Below are 16,287 nucleotides of genomic sequence, written 5' to 3'. Positions count from 1 at the left end.
GTCAATGGCCTGTCCACACAGACATGGAGAAAGAATGCAGTGAGATATTGGAGGACCCCAGACAATAATTCACCATTGGACCAAGAGGTGCACGCGGGGCACGGGAACATCTTGTGCACAAACTGGGAGGGTGTAAAGCCCAGGGATTTCTTTGTTCAGGGTCCCTCTTCAGAGGCACCCAGCTTGAGCTTAAAAATAAACCAACTCTGCCTCAAACCCAGGGTCCAAACTCTTCTTTAGTAGCTCTTGCCTTTACATCATTCAAAAGTTGAAACATGAACATCACTCAGCTCTAAATACCAGATGATGCTTCCCTAAAGAATGGTCCCCCTAACCACAGCATCAATGAAGCACAACTCAAGAGAACTTTTTAGTGGGATGTTTGGTAAATATTCCACAGAATGCAGACAACAAATCAATTAAAGTATTTTAAGCTTCATATTACAATTTCTTTTCACATAGTCAAACTATACTATCTTCCACCTGACAACCTGAAAAAGGCACATTTTCACACTTTGTCCATATTCCAACAGATTAAAGTGCAGTTTTTTCCAACTGATGTCTATTTTAGATGACACTTAGACTTGAATGAACATAGGCCTTCTGATTTACATCATATCTTTGCAAAGATATAAGTCCTTTTTTAATTTTGAAAAAGATTTTACCTGTGAAAGGCTTTACCCTTCTGCAGCAAGACTGCAAACCCCTGTATTTAGGTGCTGTGAAAGGCATATGAACTTCTAGCATCTTAATCCTCTCTGTCTAGACAAAATCAACAATCTCTAAATAAAAGGTGATCCTCCAAATAAGCATCCTGTTGTTTCAAAGCAAAAGACCAAAGCCTTCATCCCACTGGAGCTCCTTGGAAATGAACACAATGAATGAACACAAGTCAAGAGTGAAGGAGTGGAGGCCCTATAAATGCTCATGTACATCAGTCCACTGGGAAGTGGCTACACCACCATCAGTGCTTTAGAGGAGAGCAATATTCATGTAGTCAACAAGAATATGTTGTTTGAATGTTAAAGGCTTTTAGAATTAGCATGCATATGCAGAAAAACTAGAGGTATTTGGGGGAAAAATGCTTTCTAGTGTTCAATTCAGGAGTTACTTCTTGAGCACAAAGAAAGAAAAAGAAAGAAAAGACAAGGTGTGTATTAAAATAGCATGTCTGTCTAAATCCTACTACAATACCCATTGCAGAGAATGGTGAACAGGTTGTGATTACATTACACCACCCTTAGCTCACTTGGTGCCCTAGAAACACAGCACTGATTGTCAGAGCACCTTACAATTACTGCATCCACTGTCACAGCCCTGGAATCCAAGCAGACAAGCAAGCAAGCAAGTAAACAAAGCAAAGCAAACAGAACTGAGGTCCCTAGACAAGGGAAATTTTAGAACAAAACATGATTTTTCTGGGGCTTTTTTTTCTGATTCATCACTGATATTTATTCTTCTGATATAATTCTTTCCTATAGTTGACAAAAAGCCAAACAAGTTCAACTCATTGGTTAAAATGCTTAAACTACATCAAGCCCAAGTATAAATTTTTGAATGCTTAAGGAACAGTCACATTTTATTTTGAATAAAAACCATTCTATTTTTCAAAGTAACTGTAACTTCTGAAATATTTAATAAAAGAAGTTACTGGTGTTTTACTTAACTACATCAAAAAGTATTTGAAAATCACATAAAGGGAAGTCCTTGAAAATCACCTGCTGGACAGAGAAGGAATTATTTATATGTTTGTGGCAGAATAAAGAGAAAATGACAAGCCTGCACTGCTTTTGGCATAGCACTGTGAAGGATTACATACAGAAGCAAAGAGAGGGAGAAAGGAAGGGCAGGATTATTTAATCAGTATGTGTTGACACGCCCTATTGGTTCAGAGTTTGTTACTCCAAAACTAAAGATGAGACTAAGTTCTTTGGTAGATTTTCCAGGTGTGTATTTTCTTTAGGAGAAGGCACTAGGCCCTGCAATTAAATTCACTTTATTGTTTTTATCTTGTATGAACCAAATTTTATCTACTGAATATGTTACTCACAATTGCATATTATTTTAGTGATTATTTAGCATGATTTCTTACTTAACCACTGAAAAGCTAAGAAATCTTAAAATTTAGGGTTTCATACTACCCCTTGCTCTGTTGTGACAACATGAGCCTCATAGTTTACATGTAATCTGCTTATACTTCTTAGTACAATGACATTCAGTTGGTTTTGACAAGATTTAGTGTCCTGATGTAGTTATTCAAGATTGACTTAACTTCATTCAAACATCAGCTGTGAGCCAGATGCCAGTCCCTGCAGGCTTCCCTTTTGTCACAGGAGGTAAAACAGTCCCTTTAGCATGTAATTCATCTTTGGGATAAAGAAAGCTCCTGTCCTGATAATGCTTTTTAGTCAACAGACTGTGAAGAAAGACTGCTTGCTGTCTACAAGCAGCATCACAGACACCTAAATTCAATCACCAGAATCCCATGGTAGTTGATATTTTTAAATATCTTTGCTGTGTAGTCCATGCATGTTACCTGCCAGGACAGCAGCCAGGTAATCTTTCTAAAGATCTGTCCTTATCTATCTGAATCTATATATCTACAGATTAGCAAGAAATCTATAAATCCAGCTGCCTAATAGCTAAATAATTAGATAATGATGTTGTGGCATACAGTGTTGTCTTTATACAAGTCCTGTATTATCTTTTCTATTTTGCATAGCCAATTCACAGCAATTTTCATTAAAATACACAAATTTTAAAAGCTCCTGGTTCTGGCTCTTGAAGAAGATTGAAATAGTAACCTCACTGCACATTCAAAACTAAGATTGAGATTAGGAAGAGTTTACTGTTCATCCTTTAAAAAAAGGTATTAACTTGGATAAGTAACTTATTAAAAGACAGAAAACAAAGAGTTTTATCATGGTGATCAGTGGAGCTGTTCAGGGATCTAGATCAAGGCTCTTGTTTCCCACACCTTCCCAGATGACCCACCAAAGGGAAAAGACAGAAACTAAATTCAGGTAGAAATAAAATGACACATTTGCAGGAAAAGGGCTATTTTAAGAGAGAAATTACAGACTTTGAAACCCATAGTTGTTAATACTTTGGAAAGCAATAAAGAGCAATGAGAAGCTATAAAAATGCTGCATAAATTCATCCAACACCTTGGCCATTGTGTGCAGTTCTCACCTCCTTTTGCCCTCGCACACAAACCCCCTGAGTTCTCAAGGGGACTGAAAAAGACAGAAAGTCCCCAAGAATGATCAAACATATGGAACAGATCCCTCATTCTGGGAAAAAAAGATACAGGTGACACAAGTTTATAAAAATCAGGAGAGAAGGTAGATAGGGAGGAGTCACTCATTAACTCTTCCAGTAATAAAAATTAAGGACTCACTCATCTCTTCCATTAACTAAAATTAAGGGCTATCAGATGAAATTAGCAGGTGCCATATTAAAAACAGAGGGAGGTAACTCCTTCCCACAGTGTGTGCTCCAGCAGACTGGAACACTTTCACAGGAACTACAGGTGCTAAACGTTGCATGCAATGAAAATGCGACTGCTTGATTTGCCAAGGAACAAAGGTCCTTTATGGTTATTAATACAAATTTCAAAATTATTCGAGGCTGTTAAGACTCCCTGCAGGAATTTCTTCCTTCCCAACATCATCCCCAGGCTTGCAGTATTGACCTCTCATGGAGGCACAATGAGAGCCCAGACACAGTCCTGATCTGCAGTACAGATTTCCCAGGATCTTCCAGTTTCCAAGAATTATTATTCTTTAACATGAAAATGGAATATTGAATACAGGACACTTCAGAAAGTAAATTTAAATAAAGCAAAGTGATATAAAACCAAAGAGATAACTTAAGGGAAACTTCAAAGGGTTACTCTAACTCCTATTTCCCACCCAAATATTATCAAACACACTAAGTTCTTCAGTTAAAAAGAAAGCAAAATTATAGAGAGAACAAAGATATATAGAGAAAATAATTAGAAAAGCCTTCAAAATTATACAGTCCTCTGATAAGACACTACAGAAATATTCAATGGAAAAATTTCAAAACTAAGAAATGTTTTATGGTATGTATGTAAGTCTACTTTGCTGGGCCATCATTTGTAGCTGCCACAGAAGTGAAAAACCCACTATGAATCTAAAAGATTATAAAAATCAAATACTGCATTGCCAATCAGATATTGCAATGAAAAAGACAAATCCACAGTACAGAAATGTATATTTACAGTTCCTGTTTAGCCACCTCAAACATGTTATGACCTGTAAGGTAGATTATGTTCATCACAACACTACAAAATGAAACCTTGTACAACTTACCAACCTCCTGAATAAACTCTGATTTATTTCCAGTCAAGCTGTCTGGAAGGGCTTTGACTGTTACCAGCTTTTGCTGAGAAACCACTAGAAATTTAAGACATCTTGAGATGCACAATATTTCAGAGTATGAATACAAACTGTTCTCTCAGTGATGAAATTGATGTTTATGCTGAACTGTAACTGTATTGTCCACATTCATGTAATTTATATTTCTGCATTTAGGGGAGTCTCAAACCTTCATAGTGGGGAAGACTTCTAATTAGAGAGGCTGCTGCACAGCCTCCTAACTTCCCATTTGCAATGACAAAACTTCTCTTCAGCAATAGCTTCTGTTCCTGTTTCCAGCTGTTGAGCTCCATTTAGAAATTACCTGAGCCAGCACCAAATGTCTCATCCAAGCACTAAAACTATCAGGTATTTAGGAAGCCATCAGTCTTCAAACCACAGATGAAGAATATCTTCATTAGCATTATGCAACTCACCAGAGAAATCTGTGCTATATGAAATAACATTCAAAGAAATAGGTAGGTAAACCATGCAATGCAAAGTTTTTGGTTTAACCTCTTGGGTGGAAAAGGGAGCAGAAACAAAACCATGAACGGTGAAACATCACTCCCAGTAAAACTCTGGATAGCTTGGAGTGCACATTTTGCTTTTTGCAGTGTAGTCCACAGTTAAACCTATTCTACCAGCAGGTAAGTTCAGACTCTAAAACTGTTGTAACTTCATATTTTGACAAGTTCTTAAAATTTGAAATTATGGGCAGGGAGGGGACTGGAGAGGCTTTTTTCCTCCCAACATGATTGATGTGTTGGACAGGAGAGAAACCTATATACCTTAACTTGCATGCATTAGATCATCAGTATTTCTGTAAAATTTGGACTCCTGGCATTTGATGCTGTCAGGCTGTCAGTTTCAAACCATTAATGAACTAAAAATCTGCCTTGCTAAAAGGTTAATGGTGAGAAAGTGAACAGAAGAGTTTAGATTAGATAGATGCTGCTGAAACAATTGGAGCGAGACATATTAGAACCACTGATGAGTAAAACCACTTAAGTAAATGAAATAAAAGGCAAGCACAGAATGAAACCCACACAGCATGCTCCCAGCTGCCTGATCTCAAAGCTCTGGAAGCATGCACATCACAATGAGCACAATGAACAAGCTCATTTCCTTTTTTCCTCAAGCTGCAGATTTGTAATGCTAGAAGGTGCTTTTGTATCAAAAGTATTTTTTTAAGCAAAAAGCCTTCTTTCTTCCCTGCTTTATTTTTCATTCTCCTTTTTTACTTTCCTTCAAATAAATGTAAAGGAAACATATCCCCTTGCTCTCTTTGTAATGAATTTTACAATTTGCAGGTTGCCATTCACAATTAATTTCTATCTCTTCTAGGAAAAATACTTTAGTCAGTCTGCACTGAGTGAATGAAATTCCTTCCTACTCTCCCAAGAGAACCATGCCTGTCTAGATTGCAGCTGGTAACCTGCATGATCCAGATTGCACCACCCAGCCTAGAAAATGGTTATAAAACCTCCCTCTTTTACAACAATTATTGAACCTTACAACTGCTACATGAATCTCCACTTCCTTTTGCAGCAGTAAGGGAAGCAGTGCAGCTACTTCCATCTCTGAGAAGAATAGCAAAACCTATGAAAACAGCAAGTAGGGAATGTCTCTTCTTTAATATCATCCTCTTCAAAGTGGCAACAATATTTCTTAGCTCTTTTGTGAAAGTTATGATGTTGTCAACAAACTGACAAGTAGCTGTTAAATGACATTTTTCAAATTCAATTCTCATAAACAAAAGAACAAGCCCATAGTGTCATGCAGATTATCCCAGATTTAGTGCTGAAAACAAACATTTATTCCATTTTGGAATAATACTTCTTCTTTTCTCCTCTTTTTTAGATTTGAGGTTTTTCCCCTCACCTTACATCACCTAAATCAAAAGTTACTGAGGAAGAATAGGGAGATATTTTTATTTTAAAGACTTACAAGGAAGACTGCAGAGCAACAAGTGACTCAAAAGACAAATGGAAAATGACCTTCACCATGTGTTTCAGCTTTTCTTTCCAGCAGTGCTTTAGGTACCGAGGCTGCTGCAGAGGGAAGTGTCAGCTGTGCAGGTGGAGGGCTCTGCTCGTTGTGTGGCCAGTGCATGGCAAAGAGCCCAGCAGCCCCTGCCTGGCGCTGGTCACTGCTGCAGCAGGACCTCCCCAGGATCTGCCCTCCCTCCCTCTCCTTGGCTTTTATTGGGAAGCTTTTATAAAGCCCTTAGCCAGCTAACTGTAATAATATGAGCTCACATCTCTAGTATTGAAGGACTATTTTAGAAACACAGAACGCCAAAAATCTCCTATAGAAACACACACAAAGCATTAAAAAGGCTTCTTAGAAACTGGCCTACAGAGTTTTTATCTTACCAAGTGCCTGGCTCATCTATGATCCTTTCACACTACTTTCCTCCTTCCTCTTTTCTATATTTAAGGCAGAAAACAAGAAAGACACATGGCACATTTTAGGAGAAAAGGCAACTCAAAAAACTTGTTGCTTCATTTCTGCACACAGCTTACTGACTTTTGCTGTGAAAAGCCAAAGTTGAGGGAAATTTATATTTTTGTACTAAGAGCTCCCAAAGTATCTGCAAATAATTAAACAGATGACTTGGTATCTCTCCATTCAGCTTTCTATAAAATGTTACAAGCAACAGTTGATTCTAGTTCTTTTTTTTCTTGGAGAGAAAAAAGGATAATTTCCATGTAGGTTTTATTACCACAATATAATTTTCTAAAACACTCATTCATATCCATTTTCCTCACTTGGACAAATGGCACCTCACACAGAAGAGGAATTAGTAAAGCTCTTCCTCTTTTTTCTGACAAGAAGTACAGTTTTGTTGGTGTATTTAGGAAGGAAAAAACACAGGGTGGGGGGTGGTGAATTTTCACTTACTAAGCAAACATTTGAAAGAGCAACGCATCCTAAAGACTTTAAAACTTGTCTTGCTTAACTCTAAACTTGCATTATTCTTTAGAATAAGAAAATTGAAACCACATCATATAGAAATAGAAAACACGTGTGCGAGTTTAATGGCCAAACAGGCAGAAAGGAAAAAATGCAAGCTAAATAGAGCCAGGAGAGAATATGGTTTTCACACAAAAGTAACCCCCTATTCTAATATGGACCTCCATAGCAGGAATGGATTTCAGGATCCTCAGCACTCTTTTTCCTTCTTTTATTTTACCTAGCCAGCATCTCCAAAATGTGCAGAAGAACCAGACAAGCACGCAGATGAAACCTGTGCTATGCAGAGTATATTTTACCAAACATTTTCAAACAGCCACAGAGAGAAAACCCCAACTAATTGTAAAATAAATACCTCCTCTCCCATTGTGAAGCCAAGCTGCCTTTCAGCAGCTGGAGGTGTCCAAGAGGAGTCCTGGAGTCCTGGCCCTGCCCTGCATGAGCTCAGCTCAGCCAGAGCCCAGCCCTGACACTGACTCACGGGCAGGGCCATCCCCAGGAAACAAAAGTTCCTCTTGTTTATGTCACAGGAAATCTGGACCTTTTCCTACCTCTGCTCACTCAAGAAGTTTCCTCTCCTTTCCAGCTTAGACTTTCCTGGCTTCTTGAGACCACCAGCTAAGAAAAGCAAGGATGTGAGTGACAATTTACAGAACTTTTGTGAACAGCCCGGGCAGTAAATTTTGCAAATAACTCTATTGGCAAATGAGCTTATGACAAATTCAGAATGTATTGGTCTTTCTGGTGGGGGGAAAAAAAGGTTGAAATTTCATGTAACTTATGTCTTTGTTTTGTCTTTTGTTTTTAAAGAAAAATGTTCAAGAAACTGAAATATCATTAACATGATGCTCTGTTCCATTAAAATCTTATAAATTCTTAATGCTGCCTCCCTGAAAACATTCAACTTTAAAATATCTGAATAAGGTCAGGGCAGGGAAAGACACAGATGATTTGGAAGAAATTAAAGATTTATATTTAAGCAAGCCACAAGATACTATATACTCTCATTTCCATTTGACTATTAAAAAATAATCCTCAGCTAGGAAAAATATAAAGAAAGAAAAAAATTCAGAAAAATTCCACAAGCTAATAAAGCTAAATAGACAACAAAAGATAAGGGCATAGATTTCATTTTAAAGGTTATATTCAGTTTGGTTTATATTTATCAGCCTTTTTATTTATGTAATTTTCCAAGTGGTGTAAGTAAATTTCAAGGCAGGTAATTTTTTTTGGTATAACTATTTCTTCAATTTTCAAAGATAATGTGTTCTAAGATTATCAGAAGTTATTTCATTATAATTGCTTTATAATCTTGTCAAAGTTATTAAATGTAACAAGTCAGATGTAGTAATTAAAAATCAGAAATACTATCCAACAAAATCCAAATGGAGCAAGAAAGAAAAATACACTTTACTGAGAAACACTAGGATGGTTTATAAAACTGTTTATCCCTAAAGTCTTGATTACACTAATTAAAACCTTTTCATATCGATGTACATAAATTAATTTTGCTTAGGTAGATTTTATTGCTATTAATAAACAAGTGGACAGGAACCAGTCCTCTTAAACTCATCAGACAGTAACTAAGCTAGCTTGCATGTCAGTATGTCACCTTCTGAAGCATTTTCTCTGTACTGTTGAAACATGAGACAAAAGTTCCTAGAAATTCAGTTTATGGCTCCATCAAGTATCTGTGGAACTCAGGAAATCAGCTTTATTGTAAGCTATGTAAGCAAAGCATTTTGGGGTTTTTAGCAATTCTTCTTTTAGGATGCCTGTTGGGGCAAAAGGCCTGGTAATGGTACAACTGAAATTCAGAGATTTACAGTGACTTGCAAGCTAATGATCACCAGCTGGATCCAGAGCAACTTAAAACATATAGACTTTTATTGCCATCCTATTATGAAATAAAATTGCATTAGCTTAAACCTACACATCCTGTTTTTCTGACTGGAGCATCCTAAGATTTCCTAATCAAAACCATGACTGAAATAACAGGAGTTTTCCTTTCCACAGAGCATTCCTCCAGGAGAACTCAGTCTGGCAGAAGCCCAGTGCTGTGCCCCAGGAGGACAGATCAGACCTTCCACGTTGCTTTTAGGAATAACTTGTACTATCAGTATTTCTACACTACTCTGCTTCTATTTTAAAATGTTCTTCAAGCAGCTTGAGTCAGAAACAGTTGAAAATATTTTCATGCATATGGTTGGTGTGTTTCTTTCACACTGACAAATTTTTCCTGAATAAAGTCCAACTGTATACATGTAAAGGCTTGTGGCATGGACAACTAACTTGGAATTATTTAGAGTCAAATAGCTGCTTAAAAAAACCAACCAACCAAACAAACAAAAAACTTAAAACAAGTAAAACATCATGGGCAGCACAAACCAGTGTGTGAGTAACACACATCCTTTATGTGTTACAGACCTTTCTGGCAATCCTTTGCCAAAAACCAGTAGTGGAGGCTGATGTGTAAGCTGAACCATGTCATTGATACCTGGACAACTCTGTTCAGACAGCCTGAACATTTTAGAAACCAAAATGACAGAACTTGAAAGCACAGATGGGATAGCATGGAAGGGAAGGAAGCATACAGAAGATCAGAAGTCACTCTTCACTCACATTGCACAGTTCAGTGACTCAGCAGAAAGTCACTGCCAGCTGAAGTTAGCAAATTTATACCTCTCTTTAAACCTAATTTTGCATTTCCCATTCTATTCCCTTAGTGCTAGATCCTGCTTTGAGTCTGCCTCCCCAAAATAGGGCAAGCTGCTTTTCAACTCTCCCTGTCAATCTTAATTCCCCTACCCCTCCTTCTTATTCCTCCAGAATAGGGTAGTAAATATTATAAAGTATTTATTTATAATGTCCATGCTGCCTCATGACATCAGCCACCATTTGCAAACCTGTACTATTTTTTCACATAATGAAAGAAACACATAAATCCTCTTTCCACAAGGAATGGGAAATTACACCAGCAAAGGTGAGGGACCCTGCTGCAGGCAGCCCTGCTCTCATGACAGCTGCAGAAGGGGTCAGGGTCCTTCCTCCCCTGCAGCTTTCCTCACAAGATGGCACTAGAATAAATGGTTAGGACAGGGATGCCAGACTGTGGCAGACAGAAGCTTCAAAGCAGAACATGGATGTAGCTTGAACAGATGAGTGCCTCCTCTGTTCCTACATGGAATTTGACAAACTGCTGATGCTTGCCACGTCTGCTGCTGCCACTGCTGGTGGCTGTCTCTGAAGAAAGGAATGCCAGAGAAACCTGTGCTTTCAAGTGCAAAGTGCTGCACACACACTTGGTGCTCCCACTGTGTGCTCTCTGCCTCAGCAGGAGTTTTTCATAGTGCTGCTAGTCAGTACCAGGTGGTTTTGCTTGCATCTGTTTTTAATCTCAGCATTTTGAGCACTGACTCCAACATTTCTATTAGGGGAGAAGCATTTCCAAAGGCATGGGAGAGGCAAAGCAAGTGGCTGTGAGCTGCAGACACACGTGGCACACACAGCCAGGGCTGGCCATGCACCACGGGTGCCACAGGGCAGGGCTGGCAGAGCTCAGGCACATCCTCAGCTGGCTCAGAAACACAGGAGGAGCCTCCAACTTGTGTATCTCAAAGACTTCTCTTTAAATGACAACTGAAAATTAGGGGTAAAAATGTTTTCTGCAAGCAGGCAGGCAGGAACTGTCAGAACAGGTGTGCAAAGACACTCTCAGCACAGTTTCTGGGTTCCCTGCTTGCCGGCTCAAAATAGGAACTCAGACCTTGCAGGCATTCAGTCTCAGAGTTTACAAATTTTTATCTTATTACAAAGGATAGGTAGACTTAATAATTGACAAGAGCTTCTAGCCCTTCTAGCCCTTGTGTCTACTTCCATTAGTTCTTCTCCATTTCTCCTATCCAAAGCATACTGAATAAATAAAAAAATAAAAATTTCTGTAGGAATTCAGTGCTTTGCAGTAAGGATCCCTAAACAGCAGTTAACTAGATCTTACAAGTTGCTGACTCTAGAGTCATGAAAACCTCCCCCTTTATATTAAATCATTACAGTCTGCAATACTCCCTGGGCTGATGGCTGAGTATATAATTTACACTAAGTTGTGGCAAACAGTACTGTGATCTCATCAAAGGATGTTCATGAAATCTAGCTCTAATCTAATCCACCATGGTTAGCCAACAATAAAAGTTTTGCCTGAAGAAAGTTACAAATACATCTCAAGTGGAAAATGTAAAAAATACTCGTAATAGTGCCTTCTGAAGTAAGGACAGTTTTCAGAAAGATAAAAATAGCTTTTAAAGACAGTTCATATTTATCTATCATGGTCTTAGCATTTCCAAGCTGAATCCTCAACTCACAAATCAACCCAATACAGCTAACTCAGACTAAGAAATGTATTGGTTATGAAATAACCAAATGAATTGGTTATTTTCCTGTACTTGTAGAGGTTTATTCTTAGATACAGGAGAGGAAAAAATGATAGCTTGTTAGAACAATGGAAGCACATACAGATTATATTGGAAGGAAGTCCAACCTAGCAACAGAAGCTTTAGATATGCTACTGCAAAATGAAAAAGGAAAAAAAGAAGTAAGCACAAGCACCTGTTTAAATGTGTTGAAGCTGCAGAGCTGAGGTGAGACATGTAAGACAGGCATTTCTATTTGACCATAAATATTGTGCTGCTTCAAGAGCATTACCCTGAATTTTCTCAGGACACACAGCCTGTCTGCATGCATGCAATATTTCTTCTAAAAATTTCTTCTAAAATTTTTTCATCTGTTGGTGAGTTTGACTATGACTGCACATGTCCATGACTTCAGGCATGTGCAGCATTGTAAATCAGTTCAGTTACATTTATCAGTAATGGAAATTTGTCACAGCCAAGCCTCAGGAACCTCATTCTGCTTACACACTGCCAGTGGTCGACTTGTCAGCACCAACAGGCAATGAAATGGACTACAAAGCATAATAAGTATTTGATTCTTCTATTTCTCTAAAAGAGCAGAGCTCTGATAGTTCTGTTCAAACAAATCTCCCACAACTGCATCATTAACTTCCCTAGGATAATCTGCCTCTGTGATTTCAGAACAAATAACAGCTAAGCAATGAATTCTCCACACCAATAAAACCAATGGGGTTTCACTCAATTCCTCAGTTTTGCTTTTTATTGAGAGTTTATTGATCACCTTAGAAGGCAAGGGTGATTGTATCCCACATTGTTGCCATTGAGCAAACACTTGAAGCACATTAAACTGCCTGGTGATTTACAGGAGACCCTAATGGCATCTGCTTCTGCTCAGATGGCAGCAAACCTTTCTGCCTTCGTGTTCCTGCCAATATTTGTGTAAAAGCCTTTTTAACACCCCAGTAATTCTGTGTGAAATATGATTCTAAGCTTATGATTCATAAAATTGAAAACATATTAGAACACAAAGTGATAACACCAACAAAATAAGACCCTGCTGATTCTTCTGTAAATGGGACTGACATTTTACACGAGAAATATCATGTTATAAATAATCCCACTTTATAAAATCCTCACAGTAGCTTACTGATGTGTTTTAAAAAACAACTGTTGTTAGGAAATATTTTAAATCAAAAAAGTTAAAATTATCATTACATCAATAATGTTTCATCAATATCTGTATAAAGAAGCAACAGAAAGAGTTTTAGGGTCTCCAAACTTCAGAAAGGTTAAAAAAAATTTAAAAGGGGGAATGGAGGAAAGCATTTTTACTCCTTCAGAAGTTTACAAGTTATTGAAAAACCAAGGCTACTTGTAAATGATAAATACATATAACAGGGCAAAGTTCCCCTTAAAAACTACATTGTTTAAGAAAAATATGCACAGTTTGGAATTCTTCATGCATTGCTCCACTTGAACCAGTATGCAGAGCTTTCAGGCTAAATTGGACCTTGCTATAGTGATGGCCAACTTAATGCAGGATTCTCTTACACTCAGCATTGAATGGTAAAGAACATGGCAATGATAAGGGAGAAATTTCTTGCAGCAGGGAAAAAAGCATTTAGGGAGGTTGGTTGTCTGCAGTCCTGACAGATGTCATGTCTCTGCCCCATGTTTTGGTGCTGGGAGCAGGCAAAGATCACAGTGCTGAAGCCTCTGAATGGCACCTCTCAAAGGTTAACCTAATCCTAGACAGGAAAAAAGCATCAACAGGAAAGAAGTGTTGCCTTTAGTTATCTACACATTGCAAACAAAAATGATGGATTGTGTTTACAAAATGAAGCCATTATTTTCTACTAACTATGGCCATTTTAGGAGAATCTGAAGACATGGGAAGGAATGTCTGTGTTACAAGTTTCCTGAAAATTGTATATTCCATTTTTGGCTGGGTAAAAAACGTGTTAGTTGTTTGTGCAAAACAAAGGTAAGACTTCACATAATTATAAAGTGGAGTAAGATTTTCCTTCAAGAAATGAAGGCCACTACATAAGGACTTTTGAACTACTTCAAATGAAAAGAAATGCTTCTGCAAAGCCCTACGTGTGAGTTAGGAAGTCCACCCAGAAACAGAAGGCAAGCAGGTTTTGAAGAAGTCAGTAATGGTCAAGCAGTAATCCAGTCTAGGTTTTTCCTTTATTTAGATTATTCCAGCTCTTCCCTACCCTCTTTACACTAAATGAAAAATGGTCACCTGCAAAATATCAACCAAATGTCCCTCAGCATAATTTAGCTCAGAAGTTTCCATCTCTCTCTGCAAGACCTCCTCTTCTCCTGTACTACTGTAACTCAGGGTGGATGTGGGAGTAGGTGCTGTGCTATAAATCAGATCACTGAAATTATCTAGGTTGAAAAAAAAATCTTGCAGGCCAAAAAAGGTAATTGTTGTAGTGCCTGTTTCTACAGACAAGTGGACAAGCATGAATCCAAAGGTGAGAAGTTGCCACACCAGGTATCAAGAGCCCAGGAGCTTCCTAAAATCACCACTGGGGGGGACTGGGGGTGAAATAAAATGCATCATGTAACTATGCCCATAGCAGAACTTGAGGCTGTGGAAGCCTCCTAACACTTCTCAGCACATCAGTAACTCTATGCAAATCTGAGTGTTCATTTAAAGGAAGGATTTCACAGATTTTTTTTAAGTCGTGACTTCATTGGAAACCATGGACTTCTTTGTTTGTTTCCCTAAATAACATATTTGAGAGCAATTAATTTTTTATTTTTTAAAAATATTTTATCATGCAGCTAACCTCACTGGAATCCATTTTCTGGTCTGAGGCAAAAATAAGAAAAAGCAGAACCTTGTCTACAGAAAGATTAGGAAATGATGACCATAAAGCTCCAAGTTTTGGCCAGTGACAGAACTTAAAACTCTAAGATGAAAACTTCTTTAAACCCAAGAGACAATTAATGAAGAACACATACCTTATCTACTGGGAGGAAGTCATTTTCAACTTCTATTGACCTTGGTCGTAGCTTTATGGGTTTGTCTTTGAAGATATCTCCAAAGCCAACACCTTTGACCTTTTTGGGTTGGATTGTCGTGCCTCCATTGGCTCCTTCTGATTTTGTACTGCAAGAGTCACCACCGTCACTCTCAGAGCCTGTAGCATCTTTTAGGCCTGTGAAAAGGAGGGATGAAAGGTGTGAAACTCACTCTTTTAAGATCAGATTGTGAGTGGAAAACATCCCTCCCACCATCCTCTAGAGGAAAAGGAAACCACAAGAAACAGGTAGAGAAGATGCTCTCTGTGCCATGCACTCATTTTGGCTTTGAAAAATGACTTTATATCATCACATTGGTGTACTGGTTAGAAATTACACCAACCCACAAATTCATAAAACATGCATACTCCAGCATCAAAACTTCACAAATGAGGATGGTGATTCCTTGAATACCAAGAAAATCCTCATTCCTCAGGCAAAACCTCTTTGGAAGAGACCTCAATAAAAAAAAGAGTTAAATTCAGCTGTAAGGCTCCTATTGTATAAAGTCACATAAAGCTAACAAGCAGTCAGATCAGGCATGCTGTACCTTAAATCTGTGTGACTCAAGCCAATTATGCAATTAGTATCTAAAGCTACATTACCTTACTGGGAAATATAAAGCTGAAAGCTGTTCAAACAAATTTGCAATCAAATAAGCTGCATAATATGTTCCCTGCTGAAAATTAAACCTCTCTGCAGCATAGACAGCCTCATAAGAAAAGCACCCATGCACACTCTCCTCTAGGAATATAACAGATCAAAACTGGCATTCTGATTTGCATTACTTCTTCCAGTGAATAGGAAAATTTATCGGCATTTATCTGAAAATATCTGCTGCTTGAATTGCAGAGGCCACAGATGCAATAAGGTGGCACTTTACAGAAGGGTGTTTCAGGCACTTTACAGAAGGGTGCATCAGGTCAAACAGCCACAGGCAGGAAAAAGTGACCCACTGAAGTTTCCTTCCCTAGACCATTTAAATTCGCCTCCCCGCAAGAACTGTTTCCAGGAAAACCACAGCAATTGCTGCTACTACACCACTAAATCTACCTAACAATAAGAAGCTCAAATCCTTATATTTCCCTAACAAGCACTCATGATGTCACAGATGTGGATCTTGCATGTTGAAGAAGAATTTCAAATAAGCTTTTCTTCTTAAGTACTTCTATATCAACGTTGACAAAACAATTGCAATTGATTTTCATCATGAAAGGCTGACAGTACAGATGAACCACAGAAACCAGTGCAAGTCCTGAGGCCTCCAGGTACACCTTCAGGATCCAGGACACGAGAGGCTCATCTGTTAAATGGGTTTCAAACCAGGTTGCCACTAGGAAATGGAATCACATCAGATCAGGACTTATAGCCAAAACCAGGAAAGCCATGATATGCTGCCCTGACACTTTCTGTATCTTTAACATGAAAGGAGCATAAAAGCAGAATTAGAGAAAGTTCCCAATTAGAAACAAACAGAA

The 16,287-nt window shown here is 38.2% G+C and overlaps 1 protein-coding gene across 4 annotated transcripts in view; it reads right to left on the bottom strand.

Annotated features, from left to right (window-relative positions):
* Window positions 1-16,287, bottom strand: part of SH3KBP1 (SH3 domain containing kinase binding protein 1) — a 211,907-nt gene that overhangs the window by 67,540 nt on the left and 128,080 nt on the right. For all 4 annotated transcript variants that reach the window (XM_077172590.1, XM_054628054.2, XM_077172595.1 and 1 more), the window contains one exon: window positions 14,750-14,946. In XM_077172590.1, the coding sequence (XP_077028705.1) occupies window positions 14,750-14,946 (197 nt within the window). The remainder of the gene's footprint in view (window positions 1-14,749; window positions 14,947-16,287) is intronic.

Source organism: Agelaius phoeniceus, chromosome 2 (assembly GCF_051311805.1).
Source record: "Agelaius phoeniceus isolate bAgePho1 chromosome 2, bAgePho1.hap1, whole genome shotgun sequence".
NCBI lineage: Eukaryota > Metazoa > Chordata > Aves > Passeriformes > Icteridae > Agelaius > Agelaius phoeniceus.
The sequence above is the reverse complement of the archived record's forward strand: the minus strand, read 5'-3'. Positions and strand labels throughout refer to the sequence as shown.